Here is a 25,737-nt window from a genome sequence, read left to right on the forward strand (position 1 = left end):
GAAGGCCCTCGCTGTCCTCCTGTCGGTTTCCTGTGTTTCCTCAGCCGGGGAGGGGCCGTGTCTACACCACAGGGGGTGGGGGTGTGCAGGCGGAGAGGGGAAGAGGCTGGGCTGTCTTCTGAGGTCGTGGCGGCTGTGCAGTCCCCATCGGCTCTACAGAGGGCAGGTAGCGAGGTCCAGAAAGGGTGAACTCCCCGCCCTGGGACACACAGCCTGCGGGCTCTAGGGAGCCCTCCCCGCGGCCCCCCGCGATTGCTCCAGTGTTTTCTCGGCGCTTGGGAACAGATGGCTCCAATTCCCACCCACGGAAGCCAAACATTTTCCCTGGTTACCCTGCTAATTTGCTCACAAGCCTCCTCTTGTAAATAGAGAGTACAAAGGCTCCCGCGAACAGCGTGCCCGACCAGCGAATTCCGAGTCCACCGGAGAGCCCTCAGACCGAGCGCAGCAAGCCCCAGGTAAGGCCCGGATGTGGCGCAGGTGTGGCCCGGAGCCCGGGCCGCAAGCAGGGTACCGGCTCCAGGCGCAGACAGGCGCAGGGCTCCAGCCCTGCTTCCGCCCCTTCCGCCGAGGCCGGCTGGGAAAGCCCGGGCCAGCTTCCTGGGCTCCGTGGCATCCTCTCATCTGTGAAATGGGCGTGAGAGCAGCGGGACGCGAGACAGCGTGTAGGGGCTCTGCGAACGGGCCGGTGTCACTCTGCCCTCCCCGCCCCCCATGGACAAGATTCCACTTGTGAACAGCCCCTTTCACTTCTGGAGCCCCCCACCCCCACCCCAGGCACAGAGAGCAGCTTAGCTGTGTGATGCTGGCCAGATGTCTTTACCTCTCTGGGCCTCATCCCCACCTGTAAATCAGGCTGTCATGGCAGCTGGATACCCAGTGAGAGCTCTGGGTCCTCTCTATTTCACCTAAGTCCCGGGAGGCTTCCTGGAGGAGGGGACGGTGGCCCAGAGCCTTTGCAGACAAATGGATATTGATGGGGTAGAGGGGAGCTTGTGATGACCTATGCGCCCTCCAGGTAGAGGGAACTCTGTGAGTAAAGCTCGGGAAGGGGTCTCCTCCCTGCGGGGGAGGGGACGCCACAGGAAGACTGGGTGTGGCTGGGGTGACAGGGAGGCAGCGGCATGGGCCAGGGGGGCAGGGGAGCCAAAGGTTTGGACCCGGCAGGGAGGGTGGCGTCCGTGCTCCCCGCAGGTCCCAGGGTCCCCAAGGTTCCCCCCGACACACACCTCACCCACAGCAGCCATAATGAAGAGCTCTCCCTGCTCAATGCTCTGGGAGCCAGGCCAGGCAGTTTCTGTCATCCTGGCCCGCTTCCAGCGGCGGCAGCACCGGGAGCCTTCATCGCAGCCCGCTGGCCGACCTGGGGTGTCCTGAGCGGTGGAGACCCGGGAGCCCACTTACGGCTTGGGGGTCCCGGTCCTCGAGCCTGGTCAGGGGGTGCCACCCCTTTGAGCTCCAGGCCTGGGATTGTAGGGGTCCCGGGGCATGGCATAACCCACAGGACAGACAGGGGTGGCCGAGGAGGGACGCGCGTCAACCTGGCTTGGCTGTGTGACAGGAGCCTCCCCGCTCCGTCCTAGCTTCCCCCCCTCCCAGGGTCGCGGTGAGAATCTGAGCAGAGCCTGGCCCCGGCTGCTGTCTCTACGGGGCCACCCCGCCCCCATCCCACCCCGCTCAGCACCGCACGGGTATCTCTGCCCTCTCAGGAGAGAATGATGGGCTTTGCTTGTTTATTTGATTTGCCTTTTCTGCCCAGATGGCTGGGTCTCCTCTTCGCCCAAGCCTGATGTCACCGTCCTTGCGCAGAGACAGGGGCCGTGGGCTGGGCCGACTCTGTGTCCTCGCCGGGGGACGACAGCCAAGGGCCTTCTCCTCTCTGGGGCCGGAGCCTGGGCATCTCCACGGGCCTTTCTGTCCGCGGTCAGAAATAGGTTTTGCCGCCGTGGTCCCTGGGGCCTCGGGTGCCTCCGTGATCCCGTGTCCCGGGGCCACTGTAACCATGAACCGCGGTGCCTATGGGGCCAAGAGCCTCCCTCCCCGACGGGAGACCCACCTCACCACTCACCTGCCGGCTTCTCCACCTCTGAAAGGGGGCTCCCCGGGGCACCCCGGTCTGTGCAAGAATTAGAGATGACTTCGGCGAAGTCATCTTCGCCAAGCGGACATGGAGGAGCAGAGACCCCCGTCCCTCCCCGATCTGCTGAGCCTGGCCCCGCCAGGCACGTCCATGAACAGCAGCCCACGCACTGTCCCTCCCTCCGCCCTGGGGGGGGCTCCCTCCCTGGCCACCCTGGCTGCGTCCTGGACAGGCCCCAGGCTCTTGGCTGTGAGTACCGGTGGATGGGAAGATTCTAATGGGCTTTAAGTTAATAAGTTGGGACTAAATCAGGTTTGAGCTCCGTAGGGAGCAGATGGCGCTGCTGCGGTGGCCCGAAACAGCCCCGCAGGAGCCATGCTGGGCAGGCCGGGGCACCGTGAGGCTCTCTTAATTCTTCTCTCCCCTCCAACATTTTATTATGAACATTTCCAACATAAAGAATATCCGCGAGAATGGGGCCGAGAGCACCCATATGCTCGCTGTCTGTGTTTGCTCCGTTAGCTTTCTGGGACCGCTGCCCGTCCCCCCGCCCCCTTCCCCTGCCAGCCACCAACCCATCTTGCTGTTTTTAAGACATTTCTAAGTCAGTGGCAGACAACTTCACCGCTAAACATGCTCGTCATTAGCTAGAGGTCGATATTTGGTTTGGGTTTGGGTTTTTTTGGGTTTTTTGGTTTTTGGTTTTTTGGTGGTTTTTTGTTGTTGTTGTTGTTGTTTTGTTTTGTTTTTTGGGGGTTTTTTTTTGGTGGGAGTTTTTTTAGGGAGAATTTACCAACAGTGAAATGCGCAAATGTAATGGACACCAGATGAGTTTTGACAGATGCACACACTGTGTACAGTGAGCTCTGCTGAGATAGAGAACATCGCTGTCACCCCAGGTAACCCCCCGTGCCTCCCCACGATTCCCAAGGGGTACCACCGTCTTCATTGCCTTAGAGCCGCGTTGCCTCGTCTAGAACTCCATATGAATGCGTGTGTGCCCTTCTGTGCCCGTGATGCCTTTCCACTCGCTGCAGCGCTCTTGAGATGCCTCCTAATTGTTGGGGTGTCAGTCGTGTGATCCCTCTTATTGCTGAGATCTAAGCCACGGTCTGGAAGGACCACTGTCTAGGTACTCATCTCCTCTGGGGGATGCCTGGGCTGTGGCCAGGTTTTGGTGTGGACACGGCAAAATCTCCAAGGTGCCACTGTCCGGAGTAACAGACAGGGCTGAGCACCCTCCAGGCTGGGCTCGAAACTTTTGGAGAGATGGGAAGGCTTCTGAGAATCATAACACTTGGACTCTCCTGGCTTAACTAGAAGTCTCCAAAAACCCTTAAGTGCCATGTCCCAGAGCCCCAAACAGAGAGAGGATGTCTCAGGACCATGTGCCTGTGCAGCTTTTACCCACTGGAGGGTGTTATAATCTGATACACAGGAAACCCACGAGGTTTTCAAGGAATCATATCAGCCTGGACTGAACAGAACTGAGGCAAACCCCTGCTGGTGGAGCCCGAGGCAGATCCCAGCACCACTTCTCCCGGCACCGAGTTGGCTGTGCCACAGGGGCCCAGATGACGGGAAAGGCATGCCACAGGCTCCTCCTGCATGTCCGGCCACAGCCTGTCACCTGCTGCATGGTTGGGGCCTTTATTGGCTGCATTTTTCATCCTGGCAGATGGCTTTCCTCCAAGGGAGGGTTGCTTACAGGATTGAGAGGACAGACATCAACTAGCAGAGACCTCACTGGTATCAGAGAGGCCCGGGTGTCACTGGCAGTGACAGCAGGCCTGGCCCCGAGCCTTGCCCACCCTGGTGCCCCCCGCAGGGAGCCCCTTCCTGGTGCTGCACAGAGCCCTCCAAAGTCAAGGATCCAAAGTCACAAGGCTCAGCATGGACCTACCAGCCGGGGACCTTTCTGGGCCTCACACATAACCTGGGCGAGGTCGCTAATTGTCCCACGTCATAGGGGAGCCGGGAGATTTATTTATTTCTTTTTTTGAGATTTCTGTGTTTATTTGAGAGAGAGAAAGACAGAGAACACACACAATGGAGAAGGGGAGAGGGAGAGAGAGAGAGAATCTGTGCCCAGCACAGAACGCTTTGAGGGGCTCGATCTCCCGACCCTGAGATCAGGAGCCCAGCTGAAATCAGGAGTCAGACGCTTAACCGACTGAGCCACCCGGGGAATCCCGGCCCCACTTCCTCCTTAACACCAAAGGTTCCTTTGTGCTCTGCAGAGCCCACAGCTGGATAGCACCCGAGGAAGTCTTCTGACCCAGCCAGCAATGGGGATGGCCCGCACCTCTCAGCTCTGAGACCTTCTCAGAGGCACCCACCCCTCCTACCACCGATGACCCTTGAATCCCCACAATACAGCCTTGAACCCACACACACACCACCATCCTCTGCTCAGATCCTTTGGACACTGGGCGACATCAATCACAGGCTGGGACTTTGGCCCTAATCCAGACCCCAAAGGCTCTCCTGTTATTCCAGCCCCCGGGGGTCCCTCTGCCCCGAGTCTTCCCATCACTTGGTGCTGTCAGGAGGGGAGCACGGGAACCAGGCAGGGGAGGCAGATAAGATGTCTATCTCCGCATGTTTCATTTTCCATGAAAAAACATGTTCGCAGCAAAAAGCATGACAAATCGACCTGGGCTTGTAGAAATGGTGGAGAAACAGGAACATTCAGGAGCACAGTTCTGTAGTTGGCTACATTTCCTTCTAGTCACTTCTCCATGTGGAGGGAAGGTTTTGGTTGTGTAACTGTGTAAACCGCGTGTCCCACTTGAAAAAAGTGAAACGTAGGGGCACATGGCTCAGTCAGTTAAGGGTCTGACTCTTTTTTTTTTCCCCAAAGATTTTTATTTATTTATTTATTTATTTAAAGATTTTATTTATTTATTTGACAGACAGAGATCACAAGTAGGCAGAGAGGCAGGCAGAGAGAGAGAGAGGAGGAAGCAGGCTCTCCGCAGAGCGGACAGCCTGATGCAGGACCCTGGGATCACGACCCGAGCCGAAGGCAGAGGCTTTAACCCACTGAGCCACCCAGGCACCCAAGGGTCTGACTCTTGATCTCAGCTCAGGTCTTGATCTCAGGGCTATGAGTTCAAGCCTCACATTGGGCTCCTCCCATGTTGGCGCTTACTTAACAACAACAACAAAAATTCAAAGCTTACAAAAGGCTACAGAAAATTTTTAATTAACTTGAATTTAAATTTTTTTAAAAGGCTACAGTGAAAATAACTGTCCCTTCTCTGACCCCAGCCCCACAGTCTCCTTTCTCCAAAGCAATCACTGTTACCTGCCAACCTATCATCCTTCCAGAACAATCTGTGTGCAGGCAAGCATACCCATGTATGCTCTCCCTCCCTTTGTAACACCATGTTTGGTTTTTTTTAAAGATTTTATTTATTTATTTGACAGACAGAGATCATAGGTAGGCAGAGAGGCAGGCAGAGAGAGAGAGAGAGGAGGAAGCAGGCTCCCTGCTGAGCAGAGAGCTCTATGTGGGGCTCGATCCCAGGACCGTGGGATCATGACCTGAGCTGAAGGCAGAGGCTTTAACCCACTGAGCCACCCAGGTGTCCCAACACCATGGTTTTTCACACTGCCTTAGGATCTCCAGAGAAACAGAGCCCATAGGTTCTGGTTTAGGTTTCGTATAAGGCACGAGATCAGAATCCAATTATATTATATTATATTATATTATATTATATTATAATCCATCTTTCTCTCACGGATACATCAAGCTGCCTTTGTCAGTGCATGAATTTGGGTTGACTTCGGGAACTGCCTTCTGTCCCCTTGATTAGCTCAGGTGCGTATCTCGAGGTTTATCTCGAGACGTTTATCTCGACGCCTTCTCCTCCTCCTCCTCCTTCTTCTCCGGCAGTCTTTTCTGGGCTCATTCTTGCAAATTCATTTTCCCGTATGAATTCCAGAAGCAGTTTATCTAATTCCAAAGGAAGGACATCTTGCTGTTATTTTTACTAGGATGATGTTAGATCAGAGGATTGATTTAGAGAAATGACATGTTGGTCACACTTTTTAGTGTCTTCCTGCTGAAGAACGGGGCATGCCTTTCTGTTTATTTATTTTCTTCTGGGTGCCTGGTAGAGGTTTTTCTTTCTTTCTTTCTTTTTTAAATGTCCTTTTACAAGTTTTTCGTATGGGTATTGGACGTTTCTAATTAAAATTACTCCAGGGATAGGGGCTGCCTGGGTGGCTCACTCGATTAAGCATCCGACTCTTGATTTCAGCTCAGGTCATGATCTTGGGGTCGTGAAATCGAGACCCACGTAAGGCTCTGCGCTCAGCGGAAAGTCCCTCTGAGAGTCTCCCTCTCCCTCTGTGCTCTCTTTCTTTCTCTCAAATAAACAAATCTTTTTTAAGAAAATAACCTTATTCCAGGGATTTTTGTCTGTCGGGTTGGTGATGTCAAAGAATCTTCTTTCGTTTCCTTTCTCTGATTGTCTCTTGCGCCTCCTATGGGAGAGCTGCAGAAATCCCTCAAAAGATTTTCATCTTGGTCCCGTGGCTCTTAACAGCTGTATAATCTTGTCACCTACAAAGAACAATCATTCGACTTCTCTTTTCCGATTTTTAAACGTCTTACTTATTTCTCTTGCTGAACGTTACCAGCGAGCACTCGGACGTGGGGGAGGGCCGAAGGGCAAAATACCAGAGTTGTCCAAATCTTGCTTCTCGTGTTTCAAGACCTGGGTCTTTGACTTGCCATCCACATAAAAGCCTAATTCCCATTTCGTTAGGGTCCATAAATAATTAGGAATAGATATTGTCTTTAACCAAAGGCCAGCCAAATGTGGTATTTTACCCATTTCAGTGTCCGTATCCATGACCGTGTGTTTTTTCTTTGACCTGTTCCTACGACGCGTGATGGCAAAAGCATTCTTTACACGAGATCATCCCTGCGTGTACCACGTGGTCGAGCCTGCTAAAGTCAGTGGATTTTGTTAGCTACCATCTCATTGAGGATTTTATATGGCTATTCATAGGTGAGACAGGTCTGTTGTCTTCCTAGAGAAACCTGTCAGGTTGAAGAAGCTCTTCTTCTTTTTTTTTTTTTTTTCCCATGCTGTGGCTCCTTTTTTAAAACTTCAGTAAAATTCTGCAGTTCTGTGAACCTGCCCAACCAAGCCTGGGATTTCAAGCAGAGGGGACAATCGATCTTCAACAGAATCCTCTAGGTCCTGTCTAGTAATTGTTCTAGGTAGATTCCTTTCTCTTCTGGGAACAGGTTGCCTGCTTGTTTTTATTTTCCTAAAATATCATTTTACCCATTTTTTAATTTTGTTTTTTTTTTTAAGATTTTTTCTTTCTTTAACAGAGAGAGAGACCACAAGTAGGCAGAGAGGCAAGCAGAGAGAGAGGGGGAAACAGGCTCCCTGCTGAGCAGAGAGCCTGATGCGGGGCTCGATCCCAGGACCCCGAGACCATGACCTGAGCTGGAGGCAGAGGCTCAACCCACTGAGCCACCCAGGCACCCCGATTTTACCCATTTTTTAAAAACATGTTGTGGCCTAGATGCCAAGTGTCTTTTGTATTCCTTCCCATTCCCTGTTTCTGTGTCCCTAACCACTTTCCCCCCACCGGTTCCACGGTCCGGGGGTGCCTCAGAATTGTACATCCCAGGGGCTACTTAGGACTCCTCAGTGTGGTTACACAGACGTCCACGGGCTCCCCTGGGTCTTTCAAATATAACGATCACATTGTCTGTCTGCACACGATGACTCTTCCTTTACCCACTCTCCTTGGGTAATGGGGCTGTATTTGCAAAGCCTGGCTGTTACAACACACATCTTTGGGTACAAAGCCTTTTCTGTATTTAGAGTTATTTCCTTGGGCTAGATTTTCTGGATCAAAGGGTGAGCATGTGTTTTAGTCCAATTTACTTTCCAGAAGGGTTGTTGCAATTTGCACTCCCACCAGCGACCGAGGATTAAAAACCCAGGTCGGGTCATGCCTCTTCCTCCAGCTGAACCACTCTGGGGGGCTCCCACCCCTTCCCACTGACAGCAAGACCTCCCCTCGGGCTGGGTTTCTGCCCTGACCTCACCTCCCATCTTTCACCGGAAGGTTCTTCCTGATCTTCTTTCTGCTCTAGAATATAATGAGCCTTTTCTGGCTCCCGGACTTCGCCCTGGCCGATCCCTGCGCCCAAAACATTCTTACCACAAACCACCCCACAATGGGTTCCTTTCCGTCACTCCGTTCAGGTGTCACCTTCCCAGAATGGCTCTCCCTGACCACTAGGCAATGATGCCCACCCCAGTCCCCATAGTCACACACTAGGCCACCCTTCTGTCCTATTGTCTTGCTGGCATTGGATGCTGCCCAAAATGTCTATTTCTTTGTTGCCAGCGTCCCCCATTAGACTGACGCCCCCTGGGGGCGGAGACCCCCCCCCTCCACCAACGTGTCCCCGGTATCTAGGGCAGCGTCTCACACACACTGAATAATTTTTATTTACACCCAGGAGAGCTCCTCGGCATGGCTTCCTGCATAGGCCCTTTCAAAGCTCCAGACCCACCGAGGAAGCACAAGACTCGTTTACTTTAAAATCAGTCATTTGGGGCGCCTGGGTGGCTCAGTCGGTTAAATGTCTGCCTTTGGCTCAGGTCATGATCTCTGGGTCCTGGGATCGAGTCCCTCATCTGGCTCCCTGCTCAGCAGAGGGTCTGCTTTTCCCTCTCCCTCTGCCTGCCTCTCTGCTTGCTTTCTCTCTCTCTCTCTCTCTCAAAGAAATAAATAGATCAATCACTTTGATCAGCTGGCCATCTCCCCTGTTCAAACAACACGAGACAACATGTGCAGGGCTGAGCATCCAGACAGAAGTCAAGCAGGGGCTTACTCGCAGGGGGCTGACGGTCTTCCAGAAGTGGCGGGCAAGGCTTTGAGAAATGGTGCAGCTCTGGGCTGACTGCTGGGTGGCAGAGGTGGGTCTCACCCCAATAGGAGGACCAAATCTGCTGGGAAGCGAGGGGAGGCATCCAGGCAGGAGCCTGGCGGGGGCCTTAGCAGCCACCTCCTCTGACCCCGTCCTGGTGGCCCAGTCCTGCAGGGGGAAGGGGCTAGCCTGATTCCCACAGACACAGTTCCCAGCCCTGGCGGGACCCAGGACCTGTCCACTTCTCACCTGGGTCCTGTTCTCACCTTGTGGTAGGACCCCTTTCCCTGCATGGACATCCCCCTCCATCACTGGCTCATGTCTCTGCCAGGGACCCTGTGGGCTTCTCTCTGCAATGTCCCCTGAGCTTCCACAGCGTTTCTCTTAAACCACGTTATAGAAGAGTAAACTGAGGGTCCAACAGAAGTGGGCGAGCTGGGACCCTCAGCCCTGAGAGACGGTTATAATTCCATCCACCTGGGAGAAAACCGAAGCTCCCAAGCTGGGGAGAGGAGACACTGGGCAGGGGTGGGGACCATGCAAGGAAGAGGCACAGGGGTTGAGTCAACCCCTCGACCTGGCTGGAATCCGGGCACCTCACCGTCTCCAGCCCACGGACTCCTATTCATCCTTCAAAACTTTGAGTCTGGCCACCCGCGTGACCTGTTGCACCCACTAATCTGGGCACAGCAGGCCTGCCCCCTCCCCAGAGGACCCAGGGCAGGAGGAGGTGGGCATGGGAGTGGTGGGCCTCCACACCCATGAGGGGAGGTGGTGGGCTAGATCAGTGGGGGTGGCAGGCTACATACGACGCCCCCACCCCGGGGGTGGCCGGGTGCCACCACGCCCCTCCCTGGGGTATGGGGGTGATGACCTCAACCTTGGCCCCGCCCCGGCCTCTGCGGGCTCCCAGGGATGGGCAGGGTGGGGGCGGGGCTCCGCGCGGGGAGGGGGCGGGGAGGGCAGGGAGGGCGGGGCATGCAGGCGGGGCTCTGCGTGGGGGGCGGGCCAGGGCGGAGCGCGGTAGCCCCCGTCGCGCTTGCCGCTGCGGCTGCGCCCCCCGGACACGCTCGCCGACCCGGGCCGGGCGGACAGCGGACTCGGCGGAGGACACGGGCTGCGCCGGGCCCGAAGCGCCGAGCGTGGGGCGCGGGCGCCCAGGGGTCCCGGCGCGGGGGCGGCGGGCACGGGCTGGGCCGGGCGCGCCGAGGACCCCGGGGCCCGGCCGTGCCGAGGTAAGCGGTCACCGCGGAGGTGGCGGGCGGGGACGGGGATGGGCTGGGACGCGGAGACCTGTCGGAGCCTTTGTCTGCGGCGCGCGCGGCCCCACTCCGCGCCCCATCCCCCTCCGCGCCGACTCGGGGCAGCTGAGTCCCGGAGCGGGGGCACGTGGCTCCGGGGACCCCAAATCTCCCACCCCATCCCATCCTTGTTCTGGGAAGAGGGTACTCCTACCCTGCCTCATCGAGCATCTGGACCGGGCCAGCACCCCCCCCACAATCAGCCCATTTGAGAGCAAAAGACCCAGACCCAGGAGAGTGGCCAGTGGTCCTAGGCCATGCCCAGGTCTGAGAGTCACCTCCTTCCCTAGGCATGCCCAAAGGGTCCTTCCACCTGAAGTTCCTCCCTGGACCCCGTCCTCTGCCCGATCTCGCCTCTTCTCCCAGCCGGCTCCCTCCTAGCTTTTGGAAAAGCCGCTGTAACAGGCAGGGCCTGTGCCCAGGGGTCACCTCATGGTGGCCTGGGGAGTCTGTCTGTTGCCTAGGGGTGCAGGGCTGGGAACCAACTTTGTTGCTGATAGGGCCACACAGACAGAAGCAGCCTGGGGGACACAGAGTGATGCCAGCCCTGGGACCCGCAGAAACCGAGGCCAGGGAGGAGGGGCTGGGTCTGGGCTGTGGGAGCTGCCGGCCAGAGCCTGTGGCCAGTGCCTTCACCTCTCCAGTGGCAACTGCAGGAAGGGGGCGGCCTGGGACCTTGAAACCCCCTTTTCTGCGGGCAGAACCAGCAGGGAGTAGTTGGGCAATGTGTGGGCTTGGCTGTGGGGGAGCAGCAAAGAAACTCAATGGGCCTAGGCACAGGGGCCCAGGGACATCCAAGGGTGTCCTGCTGGCTAGGGCTTGTGGCCCAGGATGAGTATGAGGCCTAAAGAGGGCCAGCGGGCAGGCTTTCCAAATCGAATTCAGGTTCCTTGGCCCATCTAGGGGGACACGCTGTAGAGTCAGCCTGGCCTGGCGGGCACATCTCAGTCACAGGTGAAATGGGGGTGCCAGAGCTGCTCAACCTGGCTGGGACTCTAACGCGAGCTGCGTGACCTCTGGCCTTGGCTCTCTGTGCAAACTGGGGGCCCGTGAGCCTGGGTTTAATGATGGCTGGGGTCAGGAGCCCACTCAGGCCCATAGCAGTGCCCGGATTTTGACCCCCCCAGCCACCCCCACCCCAATTTGTGAAGTACTGGCTCACCTTCCTTGTCCACAACAGGGATGGAGGGAAACTGAGGCTTATGGGTGGACGTGGAGGGGTCCTGGCAGGGTGGGGGGAGCAGAAAGGAGCCTGTGCACTATTGGATTTTTATTTTTTTAAGATTTTACTTATTTATTTGACACAGAGAGACAGAACGCAAGCAGGGGGAGTGAGAGAGGAAGAAGGAGGCTTTCTGCCAAGCAGGGAGCCCGATGCGGGGCTCCATCCCAGGACCCTGGGGTCATGACCTGAGCTGAAGGCAGACAATTAATGACTGAGCCACCCAGGTGCCCCCAGATTGGGATTTTTAAACCCACGTGCATGTCTTTAAATTTTAACTAAAGAGGCACAGGAGAGGAGGAGGAATGGGCAGGGGTAAGAGCTCATCAGGCTCCAGGCCCTGGGTGTAGAGACTGAGGGGTCTGGGAGGGAGCGAGTTGGCCTAGGAGAGGTGGAGACGAGCCACCTCAGTGCTCCCCCTAATTCTGCCCCCAGCGAGGTCATGCCTAGAGGCCTAGGGCTGCCACGGGGGAAGCCAGAGCCCCCTGCCCACAGGAGGGGCCCAGAGCAGCACGTGGGGACAGCAGCTGAGGTTGGCATTATGGGCGGCAGCTGCCTGCCTCCCCGATGAGCCAGAGGGAGGAGTAGGGCCACCTCCGGGCTCGATGCTGAGCACGTCCGCCTTCCCGGGTGGCGTGGCCAGGCGCGGCCAGGGCGCTGCATCTTGGGAAGCTTTGCAGAACACGGGTCAGGGGTCCGGGGTTCGGGCATCCTCCGGGGCTGGGCTTATGCCCTACGTGGACTGCGGTGGGGAGTCTTCCACTGCTGACGCTGGCTCCTTCCCCAGCCTTCCTGTCTGCCCGGGAGGCCAGGAGCACAGGGCCCTGGAGCTCTGAGCCTCCTGTGGGGGGATCCTGCCCAAGGCCACGGTCATTCAAACCAGGCTCAGCTCTGTCCTAAATCCCACCTGGTACCCCCAGCTCCAGATTTGGCAGGAGATCCCAGGGCTGGGGGACACTCAGGAAAAGCACTGAGCCGACCGGGGGTTACGCCTGCCTCCCAGCCCCCGGACGGAGAACCCCGGACCCTCTTCTCTGTGCTCGTGGGTGTCCATCAGCCCAGGCAGTCCCCAGCTGGCAGAGCCAGTTCCGCCAGTCCCTGGACCAGCCTGGAGGCAGGACAGCTCCGGGCGCCAAGGCCCCAGTAAAAACTCTGTGGAGAGTGGGAAAGGTGGGAACACGGGGCCAGCAGGAGGCACTCGGTAATGGTCAGCACGTCAGGCCTGGAGTCTGGGAGCGGGTAAACTGAGGCAGGAGTGCAGGAGGAAATGAGACAAAACAGGAGCAGGCAGAGGTGGAGGGGTGAGGACAGGCGACTGCAAAGATTGGGGCAGTCCCAGCACGCGGGCTCCCTCGGGAAATGGGCTTTCTGCTGGCCTCTTCCGTGGGCGCTCCGCACACGCTTGTAGTGGGGGTGTCTAGGGGCCACGCTCAGGGCCCAAGGCTCTGGTGTTGCCTCTGTCTCAGATTCCCTGGGAGGAGCTGCAAGATCAATAGTTAAAAATCATTAGAAACACAAATTGCTGGGCTTGACTGGCCCAGTCGCTGGAGTGTGGGATCTCAGGGTTGAGAGCTCGAGCCCCATGCTGGGTGCACAGACTACTTTTAAAAAAATAAAATCTTTAAAAATGAAAAAAACGGATAACTCTTTTGGGGGGCGGAAAAACCCCCAAGACTCTCCCCGTCCCCAGCCCAGCCCCCAGTGGGGGGCTGTCTCTTCATCACGGATGAATTAGCTGCCTTTCCTTTAAAGGCAAAGGTAGTAGACATGAAGCATGAGAAACTGAGGCGAGACAGGAGGAAGAACTTCCCGCCCCAGCACGGGGCGGTGGGGGTGGCGCGGTGCTTCACAGTGTCCCGCGGGCCTGGGCCTGGGTTGGCACGGCCCCCCCTTACTGTCTGTGAGACTCGGGGGAGGGCACCCTCGAGGCTCGCGCTCTGCCCCCGGCTTCCTCCTCCGCCCCGTCTCTCGCCCTGTGCGCCACTGTGCCACCCACATGGGGCTCCCTGTCCCCGTGCCCCAAGATGGGAATGGCATGTGGCCGCCAAGCTGCAGGGGCACGGCAGTGGCCGGGGTCCCCCGCGTTCCCTCAGCCCGTCTCCTCCCCCTCTGCGCAGCCCAGGCTGCCATGGGCTCCGTGGGCAGCCAGCGCCTCAAGGAGCCCAGCGTGGCGGGCACGCCGGAAAGGGGTGTGGTGATGAGCTTCAGCTTCGACAGCTGCCGGCCGGAGGAGGAGGGGACGGCGGGGACGACTCAGGGCCAGGGCGTCCCGGGCTTCACGGACTCTGGTAAGTTGGGGGAGGGTGGCAAGCTGGGATGGGCAGCGAGAACCCTCGCAGAGCCTTGCTGGGGTGGGGGGTTCCTTAGCACGGGGCATGGCGTCCATCAGGAGGGGTCTGCCGTGGGGACGATCAAGCTGATGTCTTTGTCGCTTTGGTCACCTTCGCTGGCCTCTCTTCAGTGGAGATGGGCAAGGGCCTGAAGGGAGGACCGAGGTGTGAAAACTTGATTTTCGTCCTGGCTGTGTGACCTTGCACAAGGGCCTAAACCTCTCTGAGTGTCGGTTCTCTCACCTTGAGAACATGGGCCAGTTACCTCTGCAACCAGACTTGCTGGGTAGAGGGCCGCGTGCGGGGCTGATGCTGGACGGGTTTGGGTTCAGCTCCTTTCCTCTGGCAGCTTAGACACCTTGGGCAAGTTACCGTTGTCTGGGCTTTGGTTATGTCTTCTATGAAAGGGGAACGGTCCAGGAGCCATGTTCAGTGTAGCCCCAGAACATGGCTTAGGGCTGTCCCTGTGCTCATTTTGGGGTGGCTCTAGTTTATGCTGGCACAGTTCTAGGCTCGGGAATTGGGGCTTGTTCTCTGGTTGCTGCCCCTCTCTCTGCACGTGGGAAGCAGAGGTCCTGCAGGCCAAGCCCTGAAGCGGGTTGCTCCCCAGTGCCTCGGCAGAGCCAGCTCTGGGCCCGTCCCCAAGGTGCCAGATGTCCCCTGGCCTGGCATGGCACTAGATAACCAGTGGCCATGGCCCTGGCAGCTGGTCTCTGGGACCACAGAAGCAGATGGTGGCCATGGCAATGGTGGTTTTAACTATAGTGGCCTTGGTGACAATCACTGGGTCACTCAGGGTTCAGCCAAGAAACAGAGCCAGTAGGAGAGACATGGACAGTAGACAGAGTTGTATGAATGATCCAGGTGTAGATATATATACCTGTGTATGGGTTTATTTCAGAACAGAAGCAACTACAGTGGAGCCTGGCCAAGTGGCCTGATGTCCATAAGACAGCTGCTTCAGGAAACCCCAGGGGCCTGAGCTATTTTGGGTCTCAGCTCTGGGAAGACCTGGATGTCTTGCCTGATTAGGCCAGGCCCACCCAGGGCAATTTCCTTGTGATTAACTTAGAGTCCACTGAGGAGGGACTTTAATCCACAAAATCCCTTCCCAGCAGCAGCTCATTCAGCATCGGACTGAGAAACAACGGATTAGTTCAGCCTGCCAAGTGAACCCATTAAACTGACCCATCACAGCCCACCCCTTGCCCGGCTTGGCTCCCAAACATAGCTCTGTAACCATACTTAATCTCCAAATAAAGACACTTGACAGAGTCATACCGCTGCCCAAAGCAACACAGCTAAGCCCTCTACCACCCAAAACACGCCGACGCTTTCCCTGGAGGACGCCTCATTCCTGTCTCTCGCTTGACAGCCCATGATTCAAATACTGAGATTTAATACAAGCACATCCTCTGTTAGCCCGTCAAGTGATGAAGTGGACAAAACCCTGGCTTTGGGTGAATACGCAGACACAGACAGACAGACGTATTCCTATCGAGGTCAGGGAGGTCACGTGGCCATGGCTGGGGTTTATAACCACCTTTCCCCACTGCCCAGTCCGTACCCTTTGCCACAAGCTCCTCAGCCGGTAATGCTTCTTGGCCCAGTGGGGTCACCCAGACCTTCATTTCTAAAGGTTACAACGGGATTGTTCTGTGTTCCGTTGACCTTAGCACCAGGGAGTGGAAGTCATAAGAGGTGCCGTGAGGAGCCTCTTGCTTTGCAGACGTGCTTCTGTTCTGTTCCATCCCTGACCTCCCCTTCGTAGTCAGGACAAACCGCCCCAGCCAGGACGCCAGACCTTTTCTCTGCCTGTGGCCGGTGCTCTGCCTTTGGCTTCCCGGTCAATGGCACCGGCGGTCTCCACTCAGAAGTGTTTCTCCCTTGGGAACCTGGACCCTGCCTTGGGGCCTGCAGCCTCGGGGCACAGGGGCGGGAGGCGGCCCCGTGGCTAGCAGGTCTCTGAAGGTTCTCGAGAGCAGTCCCATTCCCGCGTCCATGTGTGCGCTCCCTGGACACCCAAGTGCTGATGGGAGGACTCAGCCCATGAAAGCACAGACAGTATCCTGGGGTGTCTCACCTTGGCTGAGTCTTCCAACGGCCCTTCTGCCGCATTGGTGATGGCCATGGGGGGTTGCCGGGACAGCTCTGACAGTGAAGGGGGGCGGGGTAGCCACATGCCGCTGGATAGGGCGGCCATGACCGTGGTGGTTATAGGGATGGCGGTGCTACAGTAGACTCTGGTCCTGGCACAGTGGCCAGGGCTTCGAGGGGTCCGTCCCCCTCTTACCAGCTGCCTCTGGCTTCAGCGGTCGATGAGCCGGTGCCCGACGACGGCTACCACGCCATCTACTTCGCGATGCTGCTGGCCGGCGTGGGCTTCCTGCTCCCCTACAATAGCTTCATCACTGACGTGGACTACCTGCACCACAAGTACCCAGGTGGGTCCCCCGAGCCCCACCCTGCCCCGCCCCAGCCACAGGCCGGCCGCTGCCCTCCCAAACCGGCCACCACCCTCCCAAAACTCTGCTTGGGGAGCCTGTGTCACCGAGTGACTCGGGGCAGCCACTCCCCATCTCTGGGCCGTCAGCCACTTTCAGGCACCTGGCGAGGAGGGGTGCGGAGAGCGGGGCTCCCCCTGAGCATCTGCTGCCGGCTGCCCCTCCCCCCACAGGGACCTCGATCGTGTTCGACATGAGCCTCACCTACATCCTGGTGGCTCTGGCGGCCGTGCTCCTGAACAACGTGCTGGTGGAGAGACTGAGCCTGCACACGAGGATCACCGCGGGTACGCTGCCTGCACACTTGGCCGGCTGCTCCCCTCCCCAGGGTCCCAGAGACTCAGTCTCCCCGTGTGTGAAGTGGGCACGCCTCCTAGGAACGTTACAGGGGTCAGCATGTGAAAATAGGGTCCAGGCTTTTGTGTACCCTGACACCACCATGCCATGGGGTCCTGCCTGCTCTTCCCCGTTCCTTATCCTCTTCGTGGCAACATCCAGCTTCAAGGCCCGGCTCAAATGGTGCCTCCTCCAGGAAGCCTTCCAGGCACTTGTAAAATGTCCTCAGCCCTCTCAGTATTGAGAAAGGCAGACAGAGAGGGCACTTCTGCGTGGGCTCTGCAGGAAGGATGGCACGAGGGGAGACCCCAGCCCAGTGCCCACCGCCCACCTCTCTGGCCTCTCCCCCTAGGCTACCTCTTGGCCTTGGGCCCCCTCCTCTTTATCAGCATCTGTGACGTCTGGCTACAGCTCTTCTCTCATGACCAAGCTTACGCCATCAACCTGGCCGCTGTGGGCACCGTGGCCTTAGGCTGCACAGGTAGGAACCTGGGCCGGGGTGCGGGCAGGGCTGGGGGGGACAGTGGTGCTTCCAAGTACCCTGCGCTTCCAGAACCATCCTGACTTGCCACCGTGCCACAAACTATTTCAAGCCTACAGAAAGCTTGCAAAATCCCCATAGACCTTTCACGTCAGCTTGCCCGTCGCTGATGTCTTGTCATGCAGGCTTTCTCTCTGTCCCCTGTCACACCCATAGATACGTATACGTTTCACCCCTGAATACATATACATATAAAATCATCTGTGTTTTCACCTTACACCATGTGGGAGTTGCCTAGATACTAACGGTCGAGGGTGTATTTTCTAGAAGGTAAGATGTTTCTTCCATCGCCACGTGACGGCAGCCTGAGTCGGGAAACGTGACACTGTACAGCGCTGTTCTCTGTGACCGGTGTCCATGCATCACCTGTCGGCTTGATAGCACCCTTTATAAGCGTTCAGTTTCTGACCCAGGATCTGATCCGGGATCACGCCGTGTTCACGGTCATGTCTTTAATCCCATTTAATCCCACATGGTCCTAGGCCTTCTTCTTTGATGGCGGTGACGCTCGGAAAGGTCCTGGCCAGTTGCCTTGTATCCCTCCCATGCTCTTCGAGCAGAAAGAAATAGGTTGCCTGCTATGAGCCTGTGGAAGAATTTGGGTGACTGTGTGTGTTTTTCAGTGAAGTCAGGGCTCCGGGAAACAGTGTCCTCAGGTCCGTTTCGTTCTGTTCTGTTTTGTTAAAAAGCAGATGCCTGGAAAGAACAGGTGATCCTAGTTTTCCTAGTTTGACCTTTCCGGTCTGTCCATGTACACCACGGATTCGCTAACCTGTAGGGTCTGAGCCCACGCGTCTTAACCCCCAAGATGCCGCTGAATGTCTAGAAGCTTGTTGGTTAGCATGAGAACAGGGAGGCCATGGCAACGCCAATCTCCATAGCTTCCTAGAACAAGACTTATTTCTGGCTCTGGCTGCGTGTCCCAACATGTGGACGGAGGCGAGGCTCCACATGGTCGCTGGGAGCCGGGCCACTGTGGTCCCTGTCTGTCACACGGGGCCTCTTCGGTCACTGCTGCTAGGGGAAGGAAAATGCAGAAGTCCACGGGAGCTCTTCTCTGCCTCGGCCAAATGTGACGCGTGTTGTTTCTGCTCGTGTATCGTTGGCCAGAACTAGTCATGGAGCCGGCCCGTGGCCCCTGGCACATGCTGTTTGGTGGGAGGGGTGGGTGGAGCCCATCTCTGTGCCTACAGGTGATGGTGGCATCTCACGGTTGCTTCTCTGTTTCTCCCCCCAAGTGCAGCAATCCAGCTTCTATGGGTACACGGGGATGCTGCCCAAGAGATACACCCAGGGCGTGATGACCGGGGAGAGTGAGTATCTGCAGCCCCCCCAGGAGGAACCCCCAGTGAGGGGCCACGCTCCGAGCAGGGGACGGGGACCGCCATGTCCTCCTGCCTGGCGGGTGGGGGCAGGGACTCCAGGCAGGAAGGGAACAGCTGTGACACGTGCACCTCTGCACCGGGGTGCGTACCTTTGTGATGGGAGATGCGCGATCTGCTCCGAGCAGGGCGGGGTCTAGAGGGGCTTGGTGCGGCTGGGTGTTCTGTGTGTCTGTGTGTGCGTGTATGCAGGGGCGGGGGGGGTTGGTGAGCCTGTCCATACTACGCTGTTTTCTAGACCCACGCACTGAGCCCTGCCCGGCACCCCCACTCGGCTTCTCAGACTCACTGTCCCAGGCCCCCCTCTCCAGTCCACCTGCCCCTGCTCAGCAAATGACACCCCCAAACCCGAAGCCTACCCACCACCCTTAGACTTGCCCTCCAGGCTGCTCCCTGCACTCCAGCCCAGGGCAGGGTGGCCGTTCCCCTCTGGCCCTGCCTCCCCCACCCACGTATCAGGGCCCCTTTGCAGCACCTCCCTCCAGATGTTCTCAGGCTCTTTCCGTGCGGGGCGGGGCCAGGGCCCGCAGTGCGGTCCAGGCAGAAAGCTGTCTTCGGGGTACTCTGCCCCCCCTACCATGTGGGGAGGTTGCTCAGATGCCCCCAGGGCTCCAAGCCTTAGGTCTGTGGAATTTGGTTCCAGGAAGGCCCGGGGCAGGCGGATCACTTCTGTGTGTTTTGTCATAGAGGTGAGCGAGGCGGCTGTCAAGTGGTGATTTGGGGTGGCTTAGGAGCCCAGGAACCCCACACCCTGGGAGCAGCCCACAGTGGTCATGGCCTGCTTCTGCCAGACGCTGCCTCGTGGCTCACGGTCACACCCCACACCCTGCCTGCCAAGACCCCACTGCCCTCCCTCGTGATCTCGAGACCACACCCACACCTGTCAGCTCCCGGCACGTGAACAAGGACCACTCATGCCAGCCCCTGCCGGGGCTGCTCCCCCCGAGCCTCTGCCTGCGCCCCAATCCTGCTGGGGGCTCCCCCTACCTTCCCCTAACCCCCATCCTGCTGGGGGCTCCCCCCAAGCCTCTGCCTGCCCCCCATCCTGCTGGGGGCTCCCTTCTAGCCTCTGCCTGCTTTTCCATCCTGCATAGATGTTGGCATTTTTATGTGACTTATTTATAGCACCCCCCCCATTGAGTGTTGAGGAGGTAGGACCCCTTTCCCCCTGCCCTACTGTGTCCCCAGGGCTGGATGGTGCCAGTACACAGCAGGTGCTGTATAAATGCTCTTGGGGTGTGTGTTTAAGCAGGCCACAGTGCCAGGGAAGAGTCGTCTGAGCAAGCGCATTCTGTGAACAGCTCCCTGCGTGTCTGGGGCCTGGGCCTGGGCTGGGGCAGGTGCTGGGCTGTGGCCGGCGGGGGATGGGGCGGGGCCAGGGCAGGGGGCTTTAAGTGGACTTTGGGGCCCAGGCCCAGCGCGCATGCTCCCCACCCAGGCACAGCAGGTGTGATGGCATCCCTCAGCCGCATCCTCACCAAGCTGCTGCTGCCGGACGAGCGGGCCAGCACGCTCATCTTCTTCCTGGTGTCCGCCGGCCTGGAGCTGCTCTGCTTCCTGCTGCACCTGCTGGTGCGGCGCAGCCGGTTCGTGCTCTACCACACGGCGCGGCCCCGCGACAGCCGCCCGGGCCGCAGAGCCGGCTACCGCGTGCACCACGACGTCGCCGCGGGGGACGTCCACTTCGTGAGTGTGCTGGGCGCTGCCGCCGCCAGGTCCCGCCAGGCCCCCTGAGGCCAGGCTGGAGTCTCGGGCTCCTTCCCGCGGCCCTCCTCCCGTCTGCGGACCCGAGTCCCGGCGGGCACAAGCCGTGCGGAGCCGTCCTGCGGGGTGGGGCGCCCTCTGGTGGTGGCAGGGCTGCATGGCCCCGGAGAGCCCACGGTGGGCGCCCATAGGAGGGCGCCAGGAGGGTCGCGTGGGGGGTTGGGGGGGCAGCATCCCTGCTGGGGGGGGGGAGGGGGCCCTCTCCACTCCATGGTGTCCTCAGCAGCGAAGTCCTTGCAGACGGGGGGAGGGGCTGTAAGGTGTCCCAGTGCTGGCACATACGGGGCCCCTCAGTGGCCAGGGAGGTTCCCCGAGAAGTGGCCTCTGGTCTGAAACCTGACCTGTGCGTTGGGTAGCTGTGAAGATCCACAGGAAAGGCATTGGGGGCCAAGGGAAAAGCCAGGGCAGATACTTGGGGGGGCTGGAGACCCCTCATTTCCCATAGCCCACCGGGCTCCATCCTCCCTCTAGGAGCACCAAGGCCCAGGCCTGGTCAATGGCGGGTCCCCAAAGGACAGCCCGGCCCACGAGGTGACCAGCGGGGGCGCCTACACGCGTTTCGACATGCCTCAGCCCAGAGTGACACGGAGCTGGCCCTCCTTCCAAGGTGGGGGCAGGGGATGGGGTGTTGGGGCTGTCCTCTGGACGTTGCCGGGGGCGCCCCCTGACCCCCGGCCCCCCGCCCACAGCCCTGCTGCTGCACCGCTACGCTGTGGCCCGCGCCATCTGGGCCGACATGCTCTCCATCGCCGTGACCTACTTCATCACGCTGTGCCTGTTCCCGGGGCTCGAGTCTGAGGTTCGCCACTGCGTCCTGGGCGAGTGGCTGCCCATCCTCATCATGGCCGTGTTTAACCTCTCCGACTTCGTGGGCAAGGCAGGTTTGCAGCCCCTCCCGTGCCCCTGGGATAGGAAAGGGCACCACGGGGTTGAGGTAGCAGAGCCTGGGGCCCTGTGGGGAGGGTCCTCGAGAAGGGGCAGGCCCTGAGCTGAGGACGCCTGAGCTCCCGAGTGGGGAGAGGAGCAGCCCCCAGACGGCGTACCCCACCCGCCCCGCAGGTGGCCCCAGTGACCCTGCAGGGCAGCAACACGCTGTCGGTACCCACAAAGGCTGGGGCCGACCTCATTTTGTGTCTGCACTCCCTAGCTAAGGGGCCTCCACAGACAGCACAGAAAGTACTACCAGGGAGCAGGTCCCAAGGGGCCAGGAAAACGTGGGCACAGCTCCCTGAACTACAAGCGAAGGGCAGGGTTAGAGGTCAGGTTTAGGGTAAGCTCAAGATTGTCATTTCCAGGGCAGGCCTGATGTGGGCCTTCTTCTGGTGAAGGAACATGAGGCTCAGAGAAGTAAAGCCCTTTGCCTGAGGTCACACAGCAGCGCGGTCCGAGAAAGGAATCTGGTTCACGAGGGAGCAAGGCTGAGTTAGTGAGCTTGACCCCTAATCCGCCTACTTCCTGCTCCGCAAACTGTTGCAGGCGCACCAGACCCTCAGGGCCTCATTTCTCAGGCAGGGTCAGGAGCCTGGAGGTCTGCACCCTGGGAAGGTGCGGGGGACACAGGGGGGAACCCATGCAGTGCTCAGACGGAAGCAGAGTGTAGCAAGGACTGTGCATTGCTGTAACAAGGGATTTGATGGACTGAGTGGTCACAGCTGACAGAGAACAGGGACACATGGGAGCACCCAGGGACAAGGACTGGGTCTGGGGGCCGCAGTAGGGAGGGGCAGTGGGCTCCGGAGAGACCGTGAACGTGCCCGGCTCCCCACAGATCCTGGCGGCTCTGCCGGTGGACTGGCGGGGCCCCCACCTGCTGGCCTGCTCCTGCCTGCGCGTGGCCTTTATTCCCCTCTTCATCCTGTGCGTCTACCCCAGTGGCGCGCCTACCCTGCGCCACCCGGCCTGGCCCTGCGTCTTCTCTCTGCTCATGGGTGTCAGCAGCGGCTACTTTGGCAGCGTGCCCATGATCCTGGCGGCGGGCAAAGTGAGCCCCAAGCAGCGCGAGCTGGCAGGTAAGGCAGGGAAACGGAGGCCCACGGAAACCAAGGCCAGGTAGCCAACAGGTGCGTTGGGGTTCCAAGGTCAAGTCGAGCTCAGGGAGCTCAGGGGGTGGAACGTGCATCAGTCACTTATTCCTCTGGGCATCGCACAACTACTCTTGAGTCCTGACCGGGCCGGGCCCGATTCCAGGCACCGGGGACCTGGGGCAGTGATCCCTGTGCTCGTGGGGCTGACAGTCTCAAGGTGACGCGTGACAGTACGTGCAGCGTGACGAGTGGTGGACAGAAGCATGACAGAGAAAAGCCAAGCAGAGCAAAGGGATGGGGGGGGCTGTCGGGCTGGCGAATTTAAAATGTAAGCGGGGCAGTCAGGGAAGTCCTCCCCGGGGAGGTGAGTTTTGAGCAAAGAGCTGGAGGAAGTGGGAAGCCAGCCAGCCGTGGGGCGATGCAAGGGAACAGCCCACCCCATGGTTGGGGGGGCCGCCAGGGGAGGGGGAGGGGTGGGCGGCCCGAAAAGGGGCAGGACCAGAATGTGTGTTACGACCCCTTCCAGTGCTGCCTGGACAGCAAAGAGGGAACAGCAGGGGTGGGGCGGGAGGGAGGAGGGAGGGTAAGCTCGTCCAGACCGTAGGGCACAGGGGTTCTGAGAGCGCAGGTGCCGCGTCTTTGCAAGAAAGTGGCCGGTGTTGGATCGGTTTTGATGGTGGAGCCCACAGGGCCGGCTGGTGGGTTGGGAGAGCAGACGTGACACAGGAATCGGGGGTCAAGAGGGAGTCCCCAGGCTGGGGCTGTTCCAGGATCGCCGCCCACTGAGCTGGAAGGGAAGGGGGGTTGAGGGCACGTGGTCCTGCAGTGGTGTTCTGGGCACAGTGGTTCGAGAAGCTCTTAGACGTCCTGGATTGTCCATGACAAGGAGGGATGTGGAGTTGGGGGGTGCAGGAGACAAGTGAAGCAGCAGGGCCTGGGGACCCCGTGAATCCACTGGGGCCTAACGGTCCCCGGCTGGCCGCCTGCTCCACGCCCAAGGAGCCGCAGCATGGACTCGGGGCCGCCGGGCTGGTCCTCTGAGCGCCCTCCCCTGCCCGCCGCCTCAGGTCCGGTGTCGTCCGCAGGGAACACCATGACCGTGTCCTACATGACGGGGCTGACGCTGGGCTCGGCGGTGGCCTACTGCACCTACAGCCTCACCCGGGACACTCCCAGCAGCTGTCTCCGCACGTCCGCCAACTTCTCCTTCCCCTCCGGCCTCTGAACCAGGCCCGGGCACCCCCCCACCCCGCACCACAGCCCCTGACCCGAGGCCCGAGGCCCCCTCCCACCCCCCTGCCTACAGTGCCTGCGGGACCCCGGCCTCCTCCCGTGACAGTCACGCCCGTCACTCCGGCCCCAGGGTTCTGCTGAGCCATCGGCCACCCCAGGCCACCCAGCACTGTGCTCCCTGTTCTGTCTCACACCTGCCCTTCCCCGTGTGTGTGTGCAGTGCCTCCTGGGGTCGCGGCCATCCCCAGCCTGGAGAGCAGACCACCCCACCCGTGGCCCCCCGACCCCAGCCCTCCTGCACCAGGGAGCCCTCCTCATGGACAGAAGAGGTCCTCAAGGAGAGGGGCTCCCCACTCCCCCCCATTCCCAAACACTGGTTCTCCCAAGCAAAATCCATTTGCCATGAAGGAACAGTAGCCTTGGGTCCCGGTGGCCTCAGACCATGGTCTCCACTGGCCTCTCCACGACCACAGCTTCTGCACTGGCCTGGGTGCCCCCTCCCCCTGCTGCCGTGCACCCGGGCGCCCACCTGATGCCACCGGCCTGGCGGTCTGCACCTGCCTGGGGACCCCCACCGCGTCTCTGGCTGCTCCACCGTCTGCTACAAGGGACACACTCCGGCGGAAGTCATGGCCTGCGTCAGTCCTTGACCTTCATTCAGCGAGGCCCGAGGAGGGACGTGAGTCCCTGTGACGAGGGAGGGGTGTGGGGTCCCTGCCCGGCCAGGACCCTCGCACTGAGGGAATCCTAGAGCGTTTTGCCAAAGACAGGCTTTTCCAGGGGAGGAGAGCCTGCCCTGCCACGCCCATGGCACCCCTGTGAGCACCCCGCCCCTGTGTCCTGTCCCCCGTCTGTCCACTAACTGTACCGCACTGGCCATTAAAAGATGAAGGCAGAGACCTGCTCAGCTGCGGCCTCTGAGTAGCATCTGTGCGGGTGGGGGCTGTCCCCGCCACCTCGTTCACTGGGGGTTGGGGAAGGGGTCCTGGCGGGATGGGGCCACCCACATGGCTGGGCCCTCAGTTTTCCCATCTACCAAGTGGCCTTGTCCGTACCCAGGCCTGAAGTTCCTAGGCGGGGGGCAGGGGTGAACCAGTCCTGTAGCGGGAGGATCTCCACGCACCAGCCAGGCGGTGGACAGTGGCGTGGGCACTGGAAGCATCTGGGGTGCGTAAGGCACCTTGGTGCTCCTTCGGCTCTCGGGTCAGGGAGAAGGGCTGCACCCCATGCTTTTGAACAGGGAAAAAGACAAAAGGCAGGGGGAGCTTGCCCCCTGCCCACAGGGATGGAGCCAGGACTGGAGACTGAGGGTGCTGGGCTCCAGTCTTGCTCATGCTGCTGATTCGTGGGATACGAACCAACTTTCTGTATGGTTTGGTGTCTTAGTTTCCCCAAGCAGTGGTTTTTGGTGTGAGTCCCTTGGAGAAGGGTTACACAGAGAGGCTGGCCATCAGAGGGGCTGGCCATCAGAGGGGCTGGCCATCAGAGGGGCTGTGGTCCAGGCCTGCAGCCTCGGGGACCCACCCACCGGGACCCCCTGGGCAGGTTATCACCACCCCCTCCACCCTACTCCACCAGATGGGCGCCCTGGGCAGCCATGGGAGCCAAGACCTGAAGGCAATATCGCAAGGGGCCACCAGGTGGCGCGAGCACACTGCTCCAGGTGGGTGTGGCCGCCAGGGAGCCGGTGACTTGGTTTCTCTGATCAAAAGGCCCACCAGGGTCCTTCCCTTGGCAGGTCGCTGGGCAAGTACCTGTGGGGTCAGCTTGAGAGCTGACAGGGCAGGAGGGGGGGTGGCAGCACTAGGAGCAGGGCCCAGCCTCCCCCAACCCTGCAGGGGTGCGTCCCGCATCCCCACCCAGGATCCCTGAGACCACTGCATTGGCCTTGTTCTGGGGTCTGCAGATGTGGGCGTGGCTGGGAGCGCAAGGCCTCCAGCTTCGGACTGGCCAAGAGTGCTTTTGGCACCAATGGTCCTGTCCCCTATTTCAGCCACCCAGCATGGCCACTTCTGGCTTTTGATGTGGCCAGGGCCACTGAGAAACCCTTCATTTCCCTTCACTGACGGGAGCTTGGGTGTAAACAGCCCCGCCCCCCGCGCCC

General features: G+C 59.4%; 1 protein-coding gene across 4 annotated transcripts; it reads left to right on the forward strand.

The window, feature by feature from the left end:
- On the forward strand, window positions 1-25,061 carry SLC29A4 (solute carrier family 29 member 4). 4 transcript variants are annotated; one of them, XM_032328444.1, is made up of 12 exons: window positions 1-166; window positions 370-458; window positions 13,637-13,807; window positions 16,162-16,293; window positions 16,527-16,640; window positions 17,042-17,170; window positions 18,469-18,543; window positions 20,051-20,298; window positions 20,848-20,983; window positions 21,066-21,253; window positions 22,145-22,385; window positions 23,486-25,061. In XM_032328444.1, exons 3-12 carry the CDS (start codon window positions 13,648-13,650, stop codon window positions 23,623-23,625), a joined length of 1,563 nt encoding a protein of 520 aa, XP_032184335.1. In that variant the 5' UTR covers window positions 1-166; window positions 370-458; window positions 13,637-13,647; the 3' UTR covers window positions 23,626-25,061. The 4 variants fall into 4 exon arrangements, with proteins under 4 accessions (XP_032184335.1, XP_032184334.1, XP_032184336.1 ...); XM_032328443.1 differs by having other exon boundaries at window positions 1-458; XM_032328445.1 differs by lacking the exons at window positions 1-166; window positions 370-458 and adding an exon at window positions 10,011-10,231.
- Window positions 25,062-25,737: the final 676 nt, after the last annotated feature.

The sequence above is a fragment of the Mustela erminea genome, chromosome 20 (assembly GCF_009829155.1).
Source record: "Mustela erminea isolate mMusErm1 chromosome 20, mMusErm1.Pri, whole genome shotgun sequence".
Lineage (NCBI taxonomy): Eukaryota > Metazoa > Chordata > Mammalia > Carnivora > Mustelidae > Mustela > Mustela erminea.

Coding starts and splice junctions, on each gene's coding strand:
- SLC29A4 (XM_032328443.1), top strand. CDS start 13,648: ATGGGCTCCGTGGGCAGCCAGCGCCTCAAGGAGCCCAGCGTGGCGGGC. Junction 16,294..16,526: donor CCTGCACCACAAGTACCCAG/GTGGGTCCCCCG, acceptor CTCCCCCCACAG/GGACCTCGATCGTGTTCGAC. Junction 22,386..23,485: donor CAAGCAGCGCGAGCTGGCAG/GTAAGGCAGGGA, acceptor TGTCGTCCGCAG/GGAACACCATGACCGTGTCC.